Raw genomic sequence first — 17,093 nt, 5'->3', positions numbered from 1 at the left:
TGTACTGCTCATGCGTACGCTTGTTCAATATGACATTTTCTTTGTTTGAAAGAAAGGGAAGCAGATTTTGGCGCGAAATTTATTCTTCGAGACCTAGCAAGGTGGAATCAACTGCCTAGAACAATCTACTTTTTCTGATGTTACATTTTCCTTCCGCTGAAATTTTAAATACGTTTTACAGCTCACACATACGTCTAGTCAACATAATACATTAATGTGTGATAGGTGAAGAGCCGTTTGCGTGGCATCAAAATGTTAGAGCCGTTATATGTCGAAGCTTTTGTACCCTTACAAATGAATAAGCCTTTACTATTTGAGGTCACTTCACGCACTGAAGTTTCCTAGGTTGCTATGTTGGTATGTCAATTTTCATAATTGGTACTTTGCAGACACGACAGGCCCTGTGGTGATTTGTCCAGAAAACGTCACAGTTGACTATGACTACGGTAACATGTCTGCAGTCGTTGTGTTCGATGGAGAATCAGCCATTGACAATGGGCGGCATGTCCTCAATGTAACTTGCGACCCGCCGTCAAATTCTACATTTGGCGAGGGAGACACGGTTGTGACTTGCTCGGCAACCGACTTCTTTGGAAACGTTGGGTTTTGCACTTTCACCGTGTCAATTTCAGGTAAGTTATTAACAGACTACTTTACCTGTCACCCGATTTAATTCTTATTATACCTGACTCAGACGGTTATATGAATATTTCCATGCAGAACTAACAAACATACAAACATAATGTTTCTTCAAAGCATCATCAACTACCCTACCCTCAGTTGCTACAATCAAAAAAGCATACCTGTTGGATTAATGTACGATGTACCTACAACACACTGGCATGAATTAAGAGGCGAAAAGTAGTAAATGCAAATAATTTTAAAAATCAGACGGAAAAAATACCAAACGAATGTACAGAAACTAACAATATGTATATTGTAAGGAAGCAACAGATATCTATTATTCACAAATTTAATATATGTTCAGCATAATGGAATTTTGATGATATATTCAGCTATCAACAATTTTCTTCAACCGAACAAATTACTCATATTTCTATACAGACACAACCAATCCAGTTGTAACATGTCCAGCCGACATGGTAGTCGAGTATGACTACGGAAATACAACAGCTGTTGTTGTATTTGGAGGCGAGTCAGTGACCGACAACTCTGGTGAAACCCTGTCGGCAACATGTGATCCACCTTCCAATTCTACATTCGGGGATGGAGAAACCGTGGTGACGTGTTCTGCCACCGATGGGGCTGGCAATGTTGGAAGCTGTAATTTCACCATTACCGTGGAAGGTAGGTGGAAAATGTAATGTCTGTAGCAGTCCACTTGCTCCACAGATCGACGGAAAAACCCTTCTGACTGTGTGAGACTTTGGTTTCGGTAACAGGGTATTTGAGTTCGTCGAGAAGGAGCCAGAATGTTTTTGAACTCCCTTTAGTAATCTGTGAGAAGTACACATCTCAATACTATTCTGCGCAGTTCAGTCCCATGCAGCCTGTAAACATTTGTTGTTGATCTTTTTATATTCTATACAATTTACAAATGATAAATAGATATATTTCATTCCTTTAAAGCAGCAAATATCTTTAAAGGTAAAAGTCATACCTTCATGTGCCTGAGGCCTGAAAGCTTAGAAAATTATGTTACAGAAACAAATGCCCAAGGCCTACAGCACTAAATGTACGTAATAAAAGTGCTTCGTCTTTGAGTTGCTCTCTTGAATTCGATGATGGGAGACCCTATCAAATCCAATCATCGAATCTCCGTGCTAACCGTAAAGCCTGTCAACAGAAAAAATTATCAGTCACTTGAGTAAATTGGTTTATCGGGAGAATTTAGTATTAATAAATCAATAAAATAAGACATAAGGGTTTACATCCTAGATAATACTTCGAAAATAGTCATGAGCAAATTTTAAAATAACGCCTTCCTATGCAGACACAACACCACCGATGGTAACATGCCCTGCAGTTTTGGCGGTAGAGTACGACTACGGGAATACGTCTGCTGTTGTGGAATTCAGTGGCGAATCGGCCACCGATAACTCAGGTGAAACCCCTTCGGTGACCTGTGACCCGCCATCGAATTCTACATTCTGGGATGGAATTAATGTAGTGACATGTTCTGCCACTGATTCATCTGGAAACACTGGTGCCTGCAATTTCACAATAACTGTTCAAGGTACGTAGGCAGGTTATAGATTGGTATGGCATGGCAATTTATCTTACTGTAACGTAATCTCTTTATAAAGGCTATGCTGTTTTGACATTACTGATTGATGACGTTACGTGAAAATGAACGGGAAGATCAAGTGGATCATATAGTAATCTATCTGACCCTTCTGTCATCTCATTATTATATCACAGACACAATAGCAGCTGTCTTAACTTGTCCACCCGACATGCAAGTCGAATATGATTATGGAAATACGACAAGTGTTGTTTCATTCTCGGGAGCTTCGGCCATGGATAATTCTGGTCAAACCTTGCCGGTGACCTGTGACCCGCCATCTAATTCTACCTTCGGGGATGGACAGAATGTAGTGACTTGTTCTGCTACAGATGGATCTGGCAATGTTGGAATGTGCAACTTCACCATTACTGTCCAAGGTATTGTCAATACTTCACAAGGAATTAAGTTTTATGTGAGACGCACCATGGCCATTATGTGCAGCCTTTTACTAAAACTACACGGAAGACAACAAGAACAGAGATTGTCTACCGCATACCGTCTCGTGAACAGTGTCCAGTCACGTGGTTACTTTTGGCAGGTCGACGGTAGTTTTTAAAGATGCGTAACAGAGCGCTCGTTTAGTAACAAATTGGCGCTATCGCACTCATGACCAGATAATTAGGTATTCGTTACTGAGTTATAGAAGAAAGGGAGTGATGAAGTAGTGTTATCATCCGAAAGGATAAAAATAGTAAAGGAACTGTACTGGTATATTTCATAGAAGTTCAATGCGGTTCATGCAATGGACTATGCAACATATATTTCATCATCAACCCAAGACTCAAGATTGTCAGGAAATAATAAAGCTATTATCATGATGAAACATCGTTGTATCCCAACTTCATAAGTATTGAAATTCTTTAAGTACTACTACCTACATTCCAATACTTGCCAATGATGTATTAATTGACATCTGCAATCAGAGTAATTGTTGTTGTTTCTTTTGTACAGACACTGAGAGTCCGGTCGTAAGTTGTCCTGTTGATACAACAGTAGAGGTTGACTATGGCAATACGTCAGCTGTTGTTGAATTCAGTGGCGAGACAGTTATTGATAATTCTGGTGCAACTCTCACTGCAACCTGTGACCCGCCGACAAATTCCACATTCTGGATTGGGGAAAATGAAGTGACTTGCTCCGCAACTGATGCGGCCGGAAATGTCGGAACTTGTAATTTTACCGTCACTGTGCAAGGTATGTTTGATGCGTTATCGTTTTTTTGTAGAAGGTTGCAAAACGTGGGATATTAAGTACTTCAGTGGTGTTCTTGTGCACTCTAAAATGAGGTTTGTGATAAAGATGGTAAATTATGACACATTCTAGAAAGATATATACCCATTAGTTAAGAACCCGTGTTTGTTATCCTGATTGATCTTGCAGACACAATGGATCCAGTTGTGACCTGTCCAGCCAACATGACAGTTGAGTACGACTATGGGAAGACATCGGCTGTCGTGGTATTTGGCGGAGAGTTGGTAACAGACAACTCAGGTGAAACTCTTTCAGTGACCTGTGACCCACCGTCGAATTCTACATTCTTCGATGGAGAGAATGTGGTGACTTGTTCTGCTACCGATTCAGAAGGCAACACTGGTTCTTGTAATTTCACAATTACTGTGGAAGGTGCGTATTTCTTATGTTCATACAAATTCGGGCTTCAAAAGTGTGTTTTAATCTTTGTCGGGTCTATCAATCGATTGCTTTAGTAGATGTAAACATTGTTTAAATGACATGTAAACGCGAGGAAGTGGTAATCGAGCCTTTCCTGCAAACTATCTCATTGCTATTGGTATACTGAAGTGTAACAGATATTTGTTTTAATACAAAGCTAGACTTTCCCTCACTATGTTTTGCAGAACAGATTAAAAAAGTACAGTTTGTTGACAAAAGCTATGTTAAAGGAATTTACTTAGGTGAATAGTCGTTATTTGATCCGATGCAAAGAATATGTCATCACTGATGCTTTGCTCCGTGTATTATATTTTCAGACACGACAAAACCCATTCTAAGTTGTCCCTCGAACATCACCATTACCAATAACTATGTAAATTCAAGCGCCGTCGTTGTCTTCAGTGGCGAGTTTGCCACAGACAACGCTGGACATGAACTGAATGTGACGTGCGATCCACCTTCGAATTCTACCTTTACAATCGGGGAAACTACCGTGACGTGTTCTGCAACTGACGTGGCAGGGAACGTAGGGACATGTACTTTTATTGTTAATGTCACAGGTATGCTAGAACGAATCATAATGTTGGCTCACAGTTGCATAATTCATGATGAGGGAGTGTGCATAATGTTGGAATTTTTCACTTTTATTTCCACAGACAATGAGATAGTTTGGTAGTTTCAGTTTGTCTCTGTAAGAAGATGCATACACATTTCAGTCGATTCAGCAAGTGATTGTTACACCAATCTTCCTACTAAAATGGTACAGTTTAAATATCGTCAAATAATACAATCAATTGTGCTGTCACACGATGACATGTAAGAAGTGATACTAACAGATTGGTAGCCTTGGTAGCGCATCCATGTGTGAGTAGCGAAATAATAGCTTCGCTCAGAGGGATTAGATTTACATCATGTTATCACCCTACAGCTTTTTAAAATAATTGATGATTCAGATAGTCTTCCATTGGTGTGGATAATTTTCCATTTATATTTGCAGACCTTATCGGCCCCATGGTGACTTGCCCTGCGAATATTACAGTGGAAAACGACGAGGGTAATCTAACAGCCGTCGTTACATTTAGTGCCGAGTCGGCCACAGACAATTCTGGACAGGAACTTTCGGTGACATGTGATCCACCATCAAATTCTGTGTTTGATTTTGGAGGCAATATGGTGACCTGTTTTTCTACTGATCTGGCTGGAAATGTAGGAACATGCAGTTTTGCAGTGACTGTACAAGGTAGGCTGATGACTCCACTTCTTGTTTCATGAACACTGACATCATTTCTTATATTTTACATTTTTGTTTTGGAGAGAGCAAGAACCTACTTCTATGAAACTATTTGTGAAAAAGATAACGCAGGAGACAATAGACCCTAGTAAGCTGTTGAAGAACACCGTCCAGTCAATTTCTTATCAGTGGACTCGCATAATCGAGCAAAAGTATAGGGATTTTCTTAATTGCATAATGACATAAGCTCGGTAACTAGATTCCTGCCCTTGTCACTGTGAAATAAGAAGTTCTTCTCTCAAAATTATGCACTCCTGAAATCAATATGTTGTTTGAAGCAAAGGGAAAAAAACATGGAATGTTATGAAATCACAGCAGGCATATTTACTTTTATCTCAATTTTTAGTAAATCTTTAAATTACTTTATGCTTGCTCCATCGATTTTCCACATAATTACCAGTACCCTGGTGTGGCAGAGGTATCGTTTGACATGCAATTATATGAATATTGTTATTTGATAAAGCTTATATGTAACCAATGGTCAATGTGAGTAGTTGAGCCAATCTTTCTGATAGAAACATTAATCTACAACTTCTGACGCACTCATGCACTGCGTAATACCAGGCTATAGTCAACAACTTTTCACTCATTATATATGTACTAAAATTGTTATCTTCAATGAAACGAAAAGTCAGCCGTATTTGAATAAGAGGTCACATTGTTCATACAGTATACATTCTCATTTGTGATGTAATAGAAATCAATGCATGGCCTTACTAAACAGGTATTATGCGTAAGCCAGATTTGATCTTAGAAAAGTTTGTATTAATATCAAAAGAAAAAATGCAGAATCCAAAATATTAATTTTCCATCCTGAAATATATTCGCTGCTTACAATGTGAAACTCAATTTCACCTTTGAACATTCTCATGATTTTGATTGTACTAATATTGGTTTTGTTAAAACGACGACGACGGATCCACGTGTAAGATGTCCTCCTCGTACGTATTCTGACTATGACTACGGCAATACAACCGCTGTGGTGACATACACAGCAACTGGCACTGACAATTCAGGATATGTAAATGTGACATGCGACATTCCATCTGGTTCAGTATTTGGTAAAGGCAACACTCGTGTCACCTGCACAGCAACAGACTTCGCTGGTAATCAAGATACCTGCCGGTTTAGAGTTACAGTTCGAGGTAAGTTACTAAGAGGTGGTATTACAATTTTGTTCTTTTCGATTCACCGTTAGGGGTAAGATGTTGTGTGTGAGAAATCAACGCTACCTTAACTGATAGTAAAGTTCAGTATTAAACATAGCAAATGGTAATCTGATTAAGCTTATACGACTAATTTTGGAATTTTCAGATAGAACAAATCCAGTCGTGACTTGTCCTCCATCTCAGACTGTGGAGTTGGAAAGTGGAAACACAACCATTGTTTCGTTCGATGGAGAATCAGCTACGGACAACTCTGGACAGGAAATAATTGTCAACTGTGAACCAGCTGCAAACTCGTCCTTCCCTCTCGGGGAGACAGTCGTCACTTGTTACGGTATTGATGAATTTAACAACGTAGGCACATGTGATTTTGTGGTGACTGTAGAAGGTATGTTATCAGACGATTCGCTGAATCCTTTCCATTGAATGATAAATTGGTGTGAACAATGATCGTACGTTTGTTGGTGTGATCATCGTTGTTCTTATATCTCGACATCAAAAAGTAGGCTGGAAGAAGGCTGTCTATTGATATCTTTACGATGTCCTTGAACAACACGAATGCTTTTTTATCGCATCTCGATGTACATGTGTGATAAAGGCTCTGCTTGAAATCGTGTTAAAAACGCTGTAATATACAAACAAGTATTACTTTTACCTAGTCCTTAAACAACACCTATACTCTTGTCGTTGTTATTTATTTGCAGACACAACTGACCCCGTGCTGACATGCCCTGCTAATCTGACCGTTGAGTATGACTTTGGTAATACAACTGCAGTGGTTACCTTCAATACATCTGCCAGCGACAATTCAGGACACTCTCTTGATGTGACGTGTAATCCGCCTTCAGGATCGACGTTTGAAAGTGGCACAACTGAGGTTACTTGTAATAGTACCGATGCCTCGGACAATGAGGGAAGTTGTTCATTCAACGTCACTGTGCAGGGTAGGAGCACCTTAGACAGTATTACTTTTTTCGCGAATTTACGTATTCTTTACTGCGCATGCGTACGTTTGTTCAGTATGACATTTTCAATGTTTGAAAGAAAGGGAAGCAGATTTTGGCGCGACATTCATTCTACGAGACCTAGCAAGGTGGAATCAACTGCCTCGAACAATCTATTTTTTCTGATGTTACGTTTTCCTTCCATTGAAATTTTAGATACATTTTACAGCTCACACATACGTCTAGTCAACATAATATATTGATATTTGGAAGGTGAAAGCCGTTCGCGTGGCATTAAAATGTTAGAGCCGTTATATGTCGAAACTTTTGTATCCTTACAAATGAATAAGCTTTTACAATTTGTGGTAACTTCACTCATTTAAGTTTCCTAGGTTTCAATGTTGGTATGTCAATTTTCATAATTGGTACTTTTCAGACACAACAGGCCCTATGGTCATTTGTCCAGAAAACGTCACAGTTGACTATGACTACGGCAACACGTCTGCAGTCGTTGTGTTCGATGGAGAATCCGCCATTGACAATGGGCGGGATGTGCTGAACGTTACTTGCGACCCGCCGTCAAATTCTACATTTGACGAGGGAGACACGGTTGTGACTTGCTCGGCAACCGACTTCTTTGGAAACGTTGGGTTTTGCACTTTCACCGTGTCAATTTCAGGTAACTTATTAAAAAACTACCGTGCCTGTCACCCGATTTAATTCTTATTATAACGGACTCAGATGGTTATATGAATACTTCTATGCAGAACTAACAAACGCAATGCTTCTTCAAAGGCATCATCAACTACCCTACGCTCAGTTGCTACAATCAAAAAAGCATACCTGTTGGATTAATGTACGATGTACCTACAACACACTGGCATGAATTAAGAGGCGAAAAGTAGTAAATGCAAATAATTTTAAAAATCAGACGGAAAAAATACCAAACGAATGTACAGAAACTAACAATATGTATATTGTAAGGAAGCAACAGATATCTATTATTCACAAATTTAATATACGTTCAGCATAATGGAATTTTGATCATATCTACATCTATAAACAATTTTCTTCAACCAAACAAATTACTTATATTCCTACACAGACACAACCAACCGGTTGTAACATGTCCAGCCGACATGGCAGTCGAGTATGACTACGGAAATACGACAGCTGTTGTTGTATTTGGAGGCGAGTCAGTGACCGACAACTCTGGTGAAACCCTGTCGGCAACATGTGATCCACCTTCCAATTCTACATTTGGGGATGGAGAAACCGTGGTGACTTGTTCTGCTACCGATGGGGCTGGCAATGTTGGAAGCTGTAATTTCACAATTACCGTGGAAGGTAGGTGGACAATTTTATGTCTGCGGCTGTCCATTCGCTCTATATACGTACAGATCGACGGAAAAACTCTTTTGACTGACTGAAACTTGGTTTTTCGATAATTGGGTTTTTGAGTTCGTCGAGACGGCGCTGTAAAATGTTGTTGAACTCAGTTTAGTAATCTCTGAGAAGTACATATCTCAATACTTATCTACACAGTTCAGTCCCATGCAGCCTGTAAACATTTGTCGTTGATCTTCTTATATTTTATACAATTTACAAATGATCAATAGATATATTTCACTCCTTTAAAGTAACAAATAACGTAAAAAAGGTACAGTCAAACCTTCATGTGCCCGAAAGCTTCGAAAATTATGTTACAGAAATAAATGGCCTAAGCCTACAGTACTGAATTTACATAATAAAAGTGCTTCGTCTTTGAGTTACTCTCTTTAAAGGTATACTGTCACCTCTTCCAATTGTGACACAGTTACCATGGAAGAGAAAATCTAACCAATCACATATATTAAGCGGGTGGCCGCCTTTAAAAACAGCGCCCTCACATTGCATTGTGAATACCAAGGAACGCCCCTTGGCCATATATGGGCATATTTAGATTACAGGTGAATGTATACTTTTAATCCGATGATGAGAGACCCTTTCAAATCCAATGATCGAGTTTGACAAATCTCTGTGCTAACCGTCAAGCCTGTCAGCAGAAAAATTATCAGTCGCTCGAGTAAATTAGTTTATCCAGAAAATTTCATATTAATGATTGAATGAAATAATACATATAAAGGTTTACATCCTAGATAACACTTCGATAATAGTCATGAGCAATCTTTAAAATAACGCCTTTCTATGCAGACACAACACCACCGATGGTAACATGCCCTGCAGTTTTTGCGGTAGAGTACGACTACGGGAATACGTCTGCTGTTGTGGAATTCAGTGGCGGATCGGCCACCGATAACTCAGGTGAAACCCCTTCGGTGACCTGTGACCCACCATCGAATTCTACATTCTTGGATGGAATTAATGTAGTGACCTGTTCTGCCACAGATTCATCTGGCAACACCGGTGCCTGCAATTTCACAATAACGGTTCAAGGTACGTAGGCACGTTATAATATGGTATAGCATGCCACTCTGTGCAGTCCGTTGTTATTGACACCAAATTATCTTACAGTAATACAATCTCTTTATAAAAGCTATGCTGTTTTGACATTACTTATTGATGGCGTTACGTGAAAATGAACGGGAAGACCAAGTGGATCATATAGTAATCTATCTGACCCTTCTGTCATCTCATTATTATATCACAGACACAATAGCAGCTGTCTTAACTTGTCCACCCGACATGCAAGTCGAATATGATTATGGAAATACGACAAGTGTTGTTTCATTCTCGGGAGCTTCGGCTATGGATAATTCTGGTCAAACCTTGCCGGTGACCTGTGACCCGCCATCTAATTCTACCTTCGGGGATGGAGAGAATGTAGTGACTTGTTCTGCTACAGATGGATCTGGCAATGTTGGAAGGTGTAACTTTACCATTACTGTCCAAGGTATTGTCAATACTTCACAAGTAATCAAGTTTTATGTCAGACGGACCATATTCGTTCTTTAATTGCCGCATTTCACTAAAACTAGCCAGATGACAAGAAGAGAGATTGTCTACTACATACCGTCTCGTGAACAGTGTCCAGTCACGTGGTTACTTTTGGCAGGTCGACGGTAGTTTTTAACAGATGCATAACAGAGCGCTCGTTTAGTAACAAATTGGAGCTATCGCACTCATGACCAGATAATTAGGTATCGTTATTGAGTTATAGAAGAAAGGGAGTGATGAAGTAGTGTTATCATCCGAAAGGATAAAAATAGTAAAGAAACTGCACTGGTATATTTTTATAGAGGTTCAATGCGATTCATGCAATTAACGATGCAACATATATTTCATCGTCAACCTAAGACTCAAGATGGTCAGGAATTAATAAAGCTATTATCATGATGAGACGTCGTTATATCCCTACATCATAAGTATTGAAGTTCTTTAAATGCAACTACCTATATTCCAATACTTGCCAATGATGTATTAATTGAGATTTTGAAATCACAGTTATTGTTGTTGTTTCTTTTGTACAGACACTCAGAGTCCTGTTGTTAGTTGTCCCGTTGATATAATAGTAGAGATTGACTATGGCAATACGTCAGCTGTTGTTGAATTCAGCGGCGAGTCAGTTAATGATAATTCTGGTGCAACTCTAGCTGCAACCTGTGACCCACCGTCGAATTCCACATTCTGGATTGGGGAAAATGAAGTGACTTGTTCTGCAACTGACGCAGCAGGAAATGTTGGCACTTGTAATTTCAATATCACCGTGCAAGGTATGTTAGGTGCTTTATCGAAGTTTTAAAAGTTTGCAAAACGTCAGATATTAAGTACATCAGTGGTGCTATCGTGCCCTCTTGTGATGAAGCTGGTAAACTGTGACACCTATATAAGATTCTTGAAATATATCGAACCAGCAATTAAGAACTCTGCCTTTTTATTGTAATTGATATTGCAGACACAATGGATCCAGTTGTGACCTGTCCAGCTAACATGACAGTTGAGTACGACTATGGGAACACATCGGCTCTTGTGGTATTCAGTGGAGAGTCTGTTACAGACAATTCAGGTGAAACTCTGTCAGTGACCTGTGACCCACCGTCGAATTCTACATTCTTCGATGGAGAGAATGTGGTGACCTGTACTGCTACCGATTCAGAAGGCAACACTGGTTCATGTAATTTCATAATCACCGTGGAAGGTGCGTATTTCTTATGTTCATACAAATTCGGGCTTCAAAAGTGTGTTTTAATCTTTGTCGGGTCTATCAATCGATTGCTTTAGTAGATGTAAACATTGTTTAAATGACATGTAAACGCGAGGAAGTGGTAATCGAGCCTTTCCTGCAAACTATCTCATTGCTATTGGTATACTGAAGTGTAACAGATATTTGTTTTAATACAAAGCTAGACTTTCCCTCACTATATTTTGCAGAGCAGATTAAAAAAAAGTACAGTTTGTTGACAAAAGCTATGTTAAAGGAAATTTACTTAGGTGAATAGTCGTTATTTGATCCGATGCAAAGAATATGTCATCACTGATGCTTTACTCCGTGGATTATATTTTCAGACACGACAAAACCCGTTCTAAGTTGTCCCTCGAACATCACCATTACCAATAACTATGTAAATGCAACCGCCGTCGTTGTCTTCAGTGGCGAGTTTGCCACAGACAACGCTGGACATGAACTGAATGTGACGTGCGATCCTCCCTCGAATTCTACCTTTACAATCGGGGAAACTACCGTGACGTGTTCTGCAACTGACGTGGCAGGGAACGTAGGGACATGTACTTTTATTGTTAATGTCACAGGTATGCTAGAACGAATCATAATGTTGGCTCACAGTTGCATAATTCATGATGAGGGAGTGTGCATAATGTTGGAATTTTTCACTTTTATTTCCACAGACAATGAGATAGTTTGGTAGTTTCAGTTTGTCTCTGTAAGAAGATGCATACACATTTCAATCGACTCAGCAAGTGATTGTTACACCAATCTTCCTACTAAAATGGTACAGTTTAAATATCGTCAAATAATACAATCAATTGTGCTGTCACACGATGACATGTAAGAAGTGATACTAACAGATTGGTAGCCTTGGTAGCGCATCCATGTGTGAGTAGCGAAATAATAGCTTCGCTCAGAGGGATTAGATTTACATCATGTTATCACCCTACAGCTTTTAAAATAATTGATGATTCAGAATAAGTCTTCCATTGGTGTGGATAATTTTCCATTTATATTTGCAGACCTTATCGGTCCCATAGTGACTTGCCCTGCGAATATTACAGTGGAAAACGACGAGGGTAATCTAACAGCCGTCGTTACATTTAGTGGCGAGTCGGCCACAGACAATTCTGGACAGGAACTTTCGGTGACATGTGATCCACCATCAAATTCTGTATTTGATTTTGGAGGCAATATGGTGACCTGTTTTTCTATTGATCTCGCTGGAAATGTAGGCACATGCAGTTTTGTAGTGACTGTACAAGGTAGGCTGAGGACTCCACTTCTTGTTTCGTGAACACTGACATCATTTCTTATATTTTACATTTTTGTTTTGGAGAGAGCAAGAACCTACTTCTATGAAACTATTTGTGAAAAAGATAACGCAGGAGACAATAGACCCTAGTAAGCTGTTGAAGAACACCGTCCAGTCAATTTCTTATCAGTGGACTCGCATAATCGAGCAAAATTATAGGGATTTTCTTAATTGCATAATGACATAAGCTCGGTAACTAGATTGCTGCCCTTGTCACTGTGAAATAAGTTTTTCTCTCAAAATTATGCACCCCTGAAATCAATATGTTGTTTGAAGCAAAGGGAAAACGCCTGCAATGTTATGAAATCACAGCAGGCATATTTACTTTTATCTCAATTTTTTAGTGAATCTTTAAGTTACTTTATGCTTGCTCAATCGATTTTCCACATAATTACCAGTACCCTGGTGTGGCAGAGGTATCGTTTGACATGCAATTATATGAATATTGTTATTTGATAAAGCTTTATGTAACCAATGGTCAATGTGAGTAGTTGAGCCAATCTTTCTGATAGAAACATTAATCTACAACTTCTGACGCACTAATGCACTGCGTAATACCAGGCTATAGTCAACAACTTTTCACTCATTATATATGTACTAAAATTGTTATCTTCAATGAAACGAAAAGTCAGCCGTATTATAATAAGACGTCACATTTTTCATACAGTATACATTCTCATTTGTGATGTAATAGAAATCAATGCATGGCCTTACTAAACAGGTATTATGCGTAAGCCAGATTTGATCTTAGAAAGGTTTATATTAATATCAAAAGAAAAAATACAGAATCCAAAATATTAATTTTCCATCCTGAAATATATTCGCTGCTTACAATGTGAAACTCAATTTCACCTTTGAACATTCTCATGATTTTGATTGTACTAATATTGGTTTTGTTACCAGACACGACGGATCCACGTGTAAGATGTCCTCCTCGTACGTATTCTGACTATGACTACGGCAATACAACCGCCGTGGTGACATACACAGCAACTGGCACTGACAATTCAGGATATGTAAATGTGACATGCGACATTCCATCTGGTTCAGTATTTGGTAAAGGCAACACTCGTGTCACCTGCACAGCAACAGACTTCGCTGGTAATCAAGATACCTGCCGGTTTAGAGTTACAGTTCGAGGTAAGTTACTAAGAGGTGGTAATTACAATTTTGTCCTTTTCGATTCACCGTTAGGGGTAAGATGTTGTGTGTGAGAAATCAACGCTACCTTAACTGATAGTAAAGTGCAGTATTATATAAAGCAAATGGTAATCCTGTTAAGCTTACACGACTAATTTTGGATTTTTCAGATAGAACAAAGCCAGTCGTGACTTGTCCTCCATCTCAGACTGTGGAGTTGGAAAGTGGAAACACAACCATCGTTTCGTTCGATGGAGAATCAGCTACGGACAACTCTGGACAGGAAATAATTGTCAACTGTGAACCAGCTGCAAACTCGTCCTTCCCTCTCGGGGAGACAGTCGTCACTTGTTACGGTATTGATGAATTTAACAACGTAGGCACATGTGATTTTGTGGTGACTGTAGAAGGTATGTTATCAGACGATTCGCTGAATCCTTTCCATTGAATGATAAATTGGTGTGAACAAAGATCGTGCGTTTGTTGGTGTGATCATCGTTGTTCTCATATCTCAACATCAGAAAAGTAGGCTGGAAGAAGGCTGTCTATTGATATCTTTACGATGTCCTTGAACAACACGAATGCTTTTTTATCGCATCTCGATGTACATGTGTGATAAAGGCTCTGCTTGAAATCGTGTTAAAAACGCTGTAATATACAAACAAGTATTACTTTTACCTAGTCCTTAAACAACACCTATACTCTTGTCGTTGTTATTTATTTGCAGACACAACTGACCCCGTGCTGACATGCCCTGCTAATCTGACCGTTGAGTATGACTTTGGTAATACAACTGCAGTGGTTACCTTTAATACATCTGTCAGCGACAATTCAGGACACTCTCTTGATGTGACGTGTAATCCGCCTTCAGGATCGACGTTTGAAAGTGGCACAACTGAGGTTACTTGTAATAGTACCGATGCCTCGGACAATGAGGGAAGATGTTCATTCAACGTCACTGTGCAGGGTAGGAGCACCTTAGACAGTATTACTTTTTTCGCGAATTTACGTATTCTTTACTGCGCATGCGTACGTTTGTTCAGTATGACATTTTCAATGTTTGAAAGAAAGGGAAGCAGATTTTGGCGCGACATTCATTCTACGAGACCTAGCAAGGTGGGAATCACTGCCTCGAACAATCTATTTTTTCTGATGTTACGTTTTCTTTCCATTGAAATTTTAGATACATTTTACAGCTCACACATACGTCTAGTCAACATAATATATTAATGTTTGAAAGGTGAAGAGCCATTCACGTGGCATTAAAATGTTAGAGCCGTTATATGTCGAAGCTTAGTATCCTTACAAATGATAAGCCTTTACAATTTGAGGTCACTTCACTCACTGAAGTTTCCTAGGTTTCTATGTTGGTATGTCAATTTTCATAATTGGTACTTTGCAGACACGACAGGCCCTGTGGTGATTTGTCCAGAAAACGTCACAGTTGACTATGACTACGGTAACATGTCTGCAGTCGTTGTGTTCGATGGAGAATCAGCCATTGACAATGGGCGGCATGTCCTCAATGTAACTTGCGACCCGCCGTCAAATTCTACATTTGGCGAGGGAGACACGGTTGTGACTTGCTCGGCAACCGACTTCTTTGGAAACGTTGGGTTTTGCACTTTCACCGTGTCAATTTCAGGTAAGTTATTGAAAAAAAAACTACCTTGCCTGTCATCCGATTTAATTCTTATTATAACGGATTCAGATGGCTATATGAATACTTCTATGCAGAACTAACAAACGAACAAACACAATGCTTCTTCAAAAGCATCATCAACTACCCTACGCACTGTTGCGACAATCAGAAAGCATACCTGTAAGATAGATTTACGATGTACTTATCAACACACTTGCGTGAATTAACAGGCGAAAAGTAGTGAATGCAAATAATTCTAAAAATCAAATGGAAAAAAATAGCAAACGAATATATAGAAACTAAGAGTACGTATATTTTGAGGAAGCAACGAATATCTATTATTCATAAATCTAATGTACGTTCAGTATAATGGGATTTTGATCATATCTACATCTATAAACAATTTTCTTCAACCAAACAAATTACTTATATTCCTACACAGACACAACCAACCGGTTGTAACATGTCCAGTCGACATGGCAGTCGAGTATGACTACGGGAATACGACAGCTGTTGTTGTATTCGGGGGCGAGTCAGTGACAGACAACTCTGGTGAATTCATGTCGGCAACATGTGATCCACCTTCCAATTCTACATTTGGAGATGGAGAAAATGTAGTGACTTGTTCTGCTACCGATGGGGCTGGCAATGTTGGAAGCTGTAATTTCACCATTACTGTCCAAGGTAAGTGGAAAGTGTCAATTGTGCAGCTGTCCAAATGCTCTATATGCGTACAGATCGACGGAAAAACACTCTCGACACACCGAGACTTGGCTTTTCGATTATTGGGTATTTAACTTCGTCGAGAAGGAGCTCTAGAATGTTGTTGAACTCCTTTTAGTAATCTCTGAGAAGTACATATCTCAATACCTATCTGCGTAGCTCAGTCCCATGCAGCCTGTAAACATTTATCGTTGATCTTCTTATATTCTATACAATTCACAAATGATAAATAGATATATTTCACTCCTTTAAAGCAGCAAATAACTTTAAAGGTAAAGTCAAATCTTCATGTGCCCGAAAGCTTCGAAAATTATCTTACAGAAATAAATAGCCTAAGCCTACAGTACTGTACGCAATAAAAGTGCTTCGTCTTTGAGTTGCTTTCTTTATAGTTATACTGTCACCTCTTCCAATTTGCCATAGTTGATATGGAAAGAGAAATCTAATCAATCACAGATTTTAAGCGGGTGGCCACTTTTTTAAAACAGCGCCCTCACATGGCATTGTGAATACCAAGGAACGCCCCTTTGGCCATATATGGGCATATTTAGATTACAGGTGACTGTATACTTTTAATCCGATGATAAGAGACCCTTTCAAATCCAATGATCGAATTTGACAAATCTCTGTGCTAACCGTCAAGCCTGTCAACAGAAAAATTATCAGTCGCTCGAGAAAATTGGTTTATCGTGAAAATTTCATATAGATAATTGAATAAGATAATACATATAAAGGTTTACATCTTCGATAATAGTCATGAGCAATCTTTAAAATAACGCCTTTCTATG

General features: G+C 39.1%; 2 protein-coding genes across 2 annotated transcripts; both read left to right on the top strand.

The window, feature by feature from the left end:
- The first annotated feature begins 394 nt into the window (after window positions 1-394).
- On the top strand, window positions 395-8,445 carry LOC139127900 (hyalin-like). The gene is made up of 13 exons (XM_070693756.1): window positions 395-632; window positions 1,066-1,308; window positions 1,955-2,197; window positions 2,383-2,625; window positions 3,200-3,442; window positions 3,629-3,871; window positions 4,237-4,479; window positions 4,917-5,159; window positions 6,266-6,355; window positions 6,525-6,764; window positions 7,081-7,320; window positions 7,757-7,999; window positions 8,426-8,445. The coding sequence occupies exons 1-13, from the start codon at window positions 452-454 to the stop codon at window positions 8,443-8,445; spliced, it is 2,715 nt and encodes a 904-aa protein (XP_070549857.1). The 5' UTR covers window positions 395-451.
- Window positions 7,809-15,170, top strand: LOC139127899 (hyalin-like). Its single transcript, XM_070693755.1, has 12 exons — window positions 7,809-7,999; window positions 8,426-8,667; window positions 9,514-9,756; window positions 9,971-10,213; window positions 10,791-11,033; window positions 11,216-11,458; window positions 11,827-12,069; window positions 12,508-12,750; window positions 13,704-13,940; window positions 14,111-14,350; window positions 14,668-14,907; window positions 15,124-15,170. Exons 2-12 carry the CDS (start codon window positions 8,460-8,462, stop codon window positions 15,168-15,170), a joined length of 2,430 nt encoding a protein of 809 aa, XP_070549856.1. The 5' UTR covers window positions 7,809-7,999; window positions 8,426-8,459.
- The last annotated feature ends 1,923 nt before the right edge of the window (window positions 15,171-17,093 follow it).

The sequence above is a fragment of the Ptychodera flava genome, unplaced genomic scaffold, assembly GCF_041260155.1.
Source record: "Ptychodera flava strain L36383 unplaced genomic scaffold, AS_Pfla_20210202 Scaffold_39__1_contigs__length_1403739_pilon, whole genome shotgun sequence".
In the NCBI taxonomy this organism is placed as follows: Eukaryota; Metazoa; Hemichordata; class Enteropneusta; family Ptychoderidae; genus Ptychodera; species Ptychodera flava.
The sequence above is the reverse complement of the archived record's forward strand: the minus strand, read 5'-3'. Positions and strand labels throughout refer to the sequence as shown.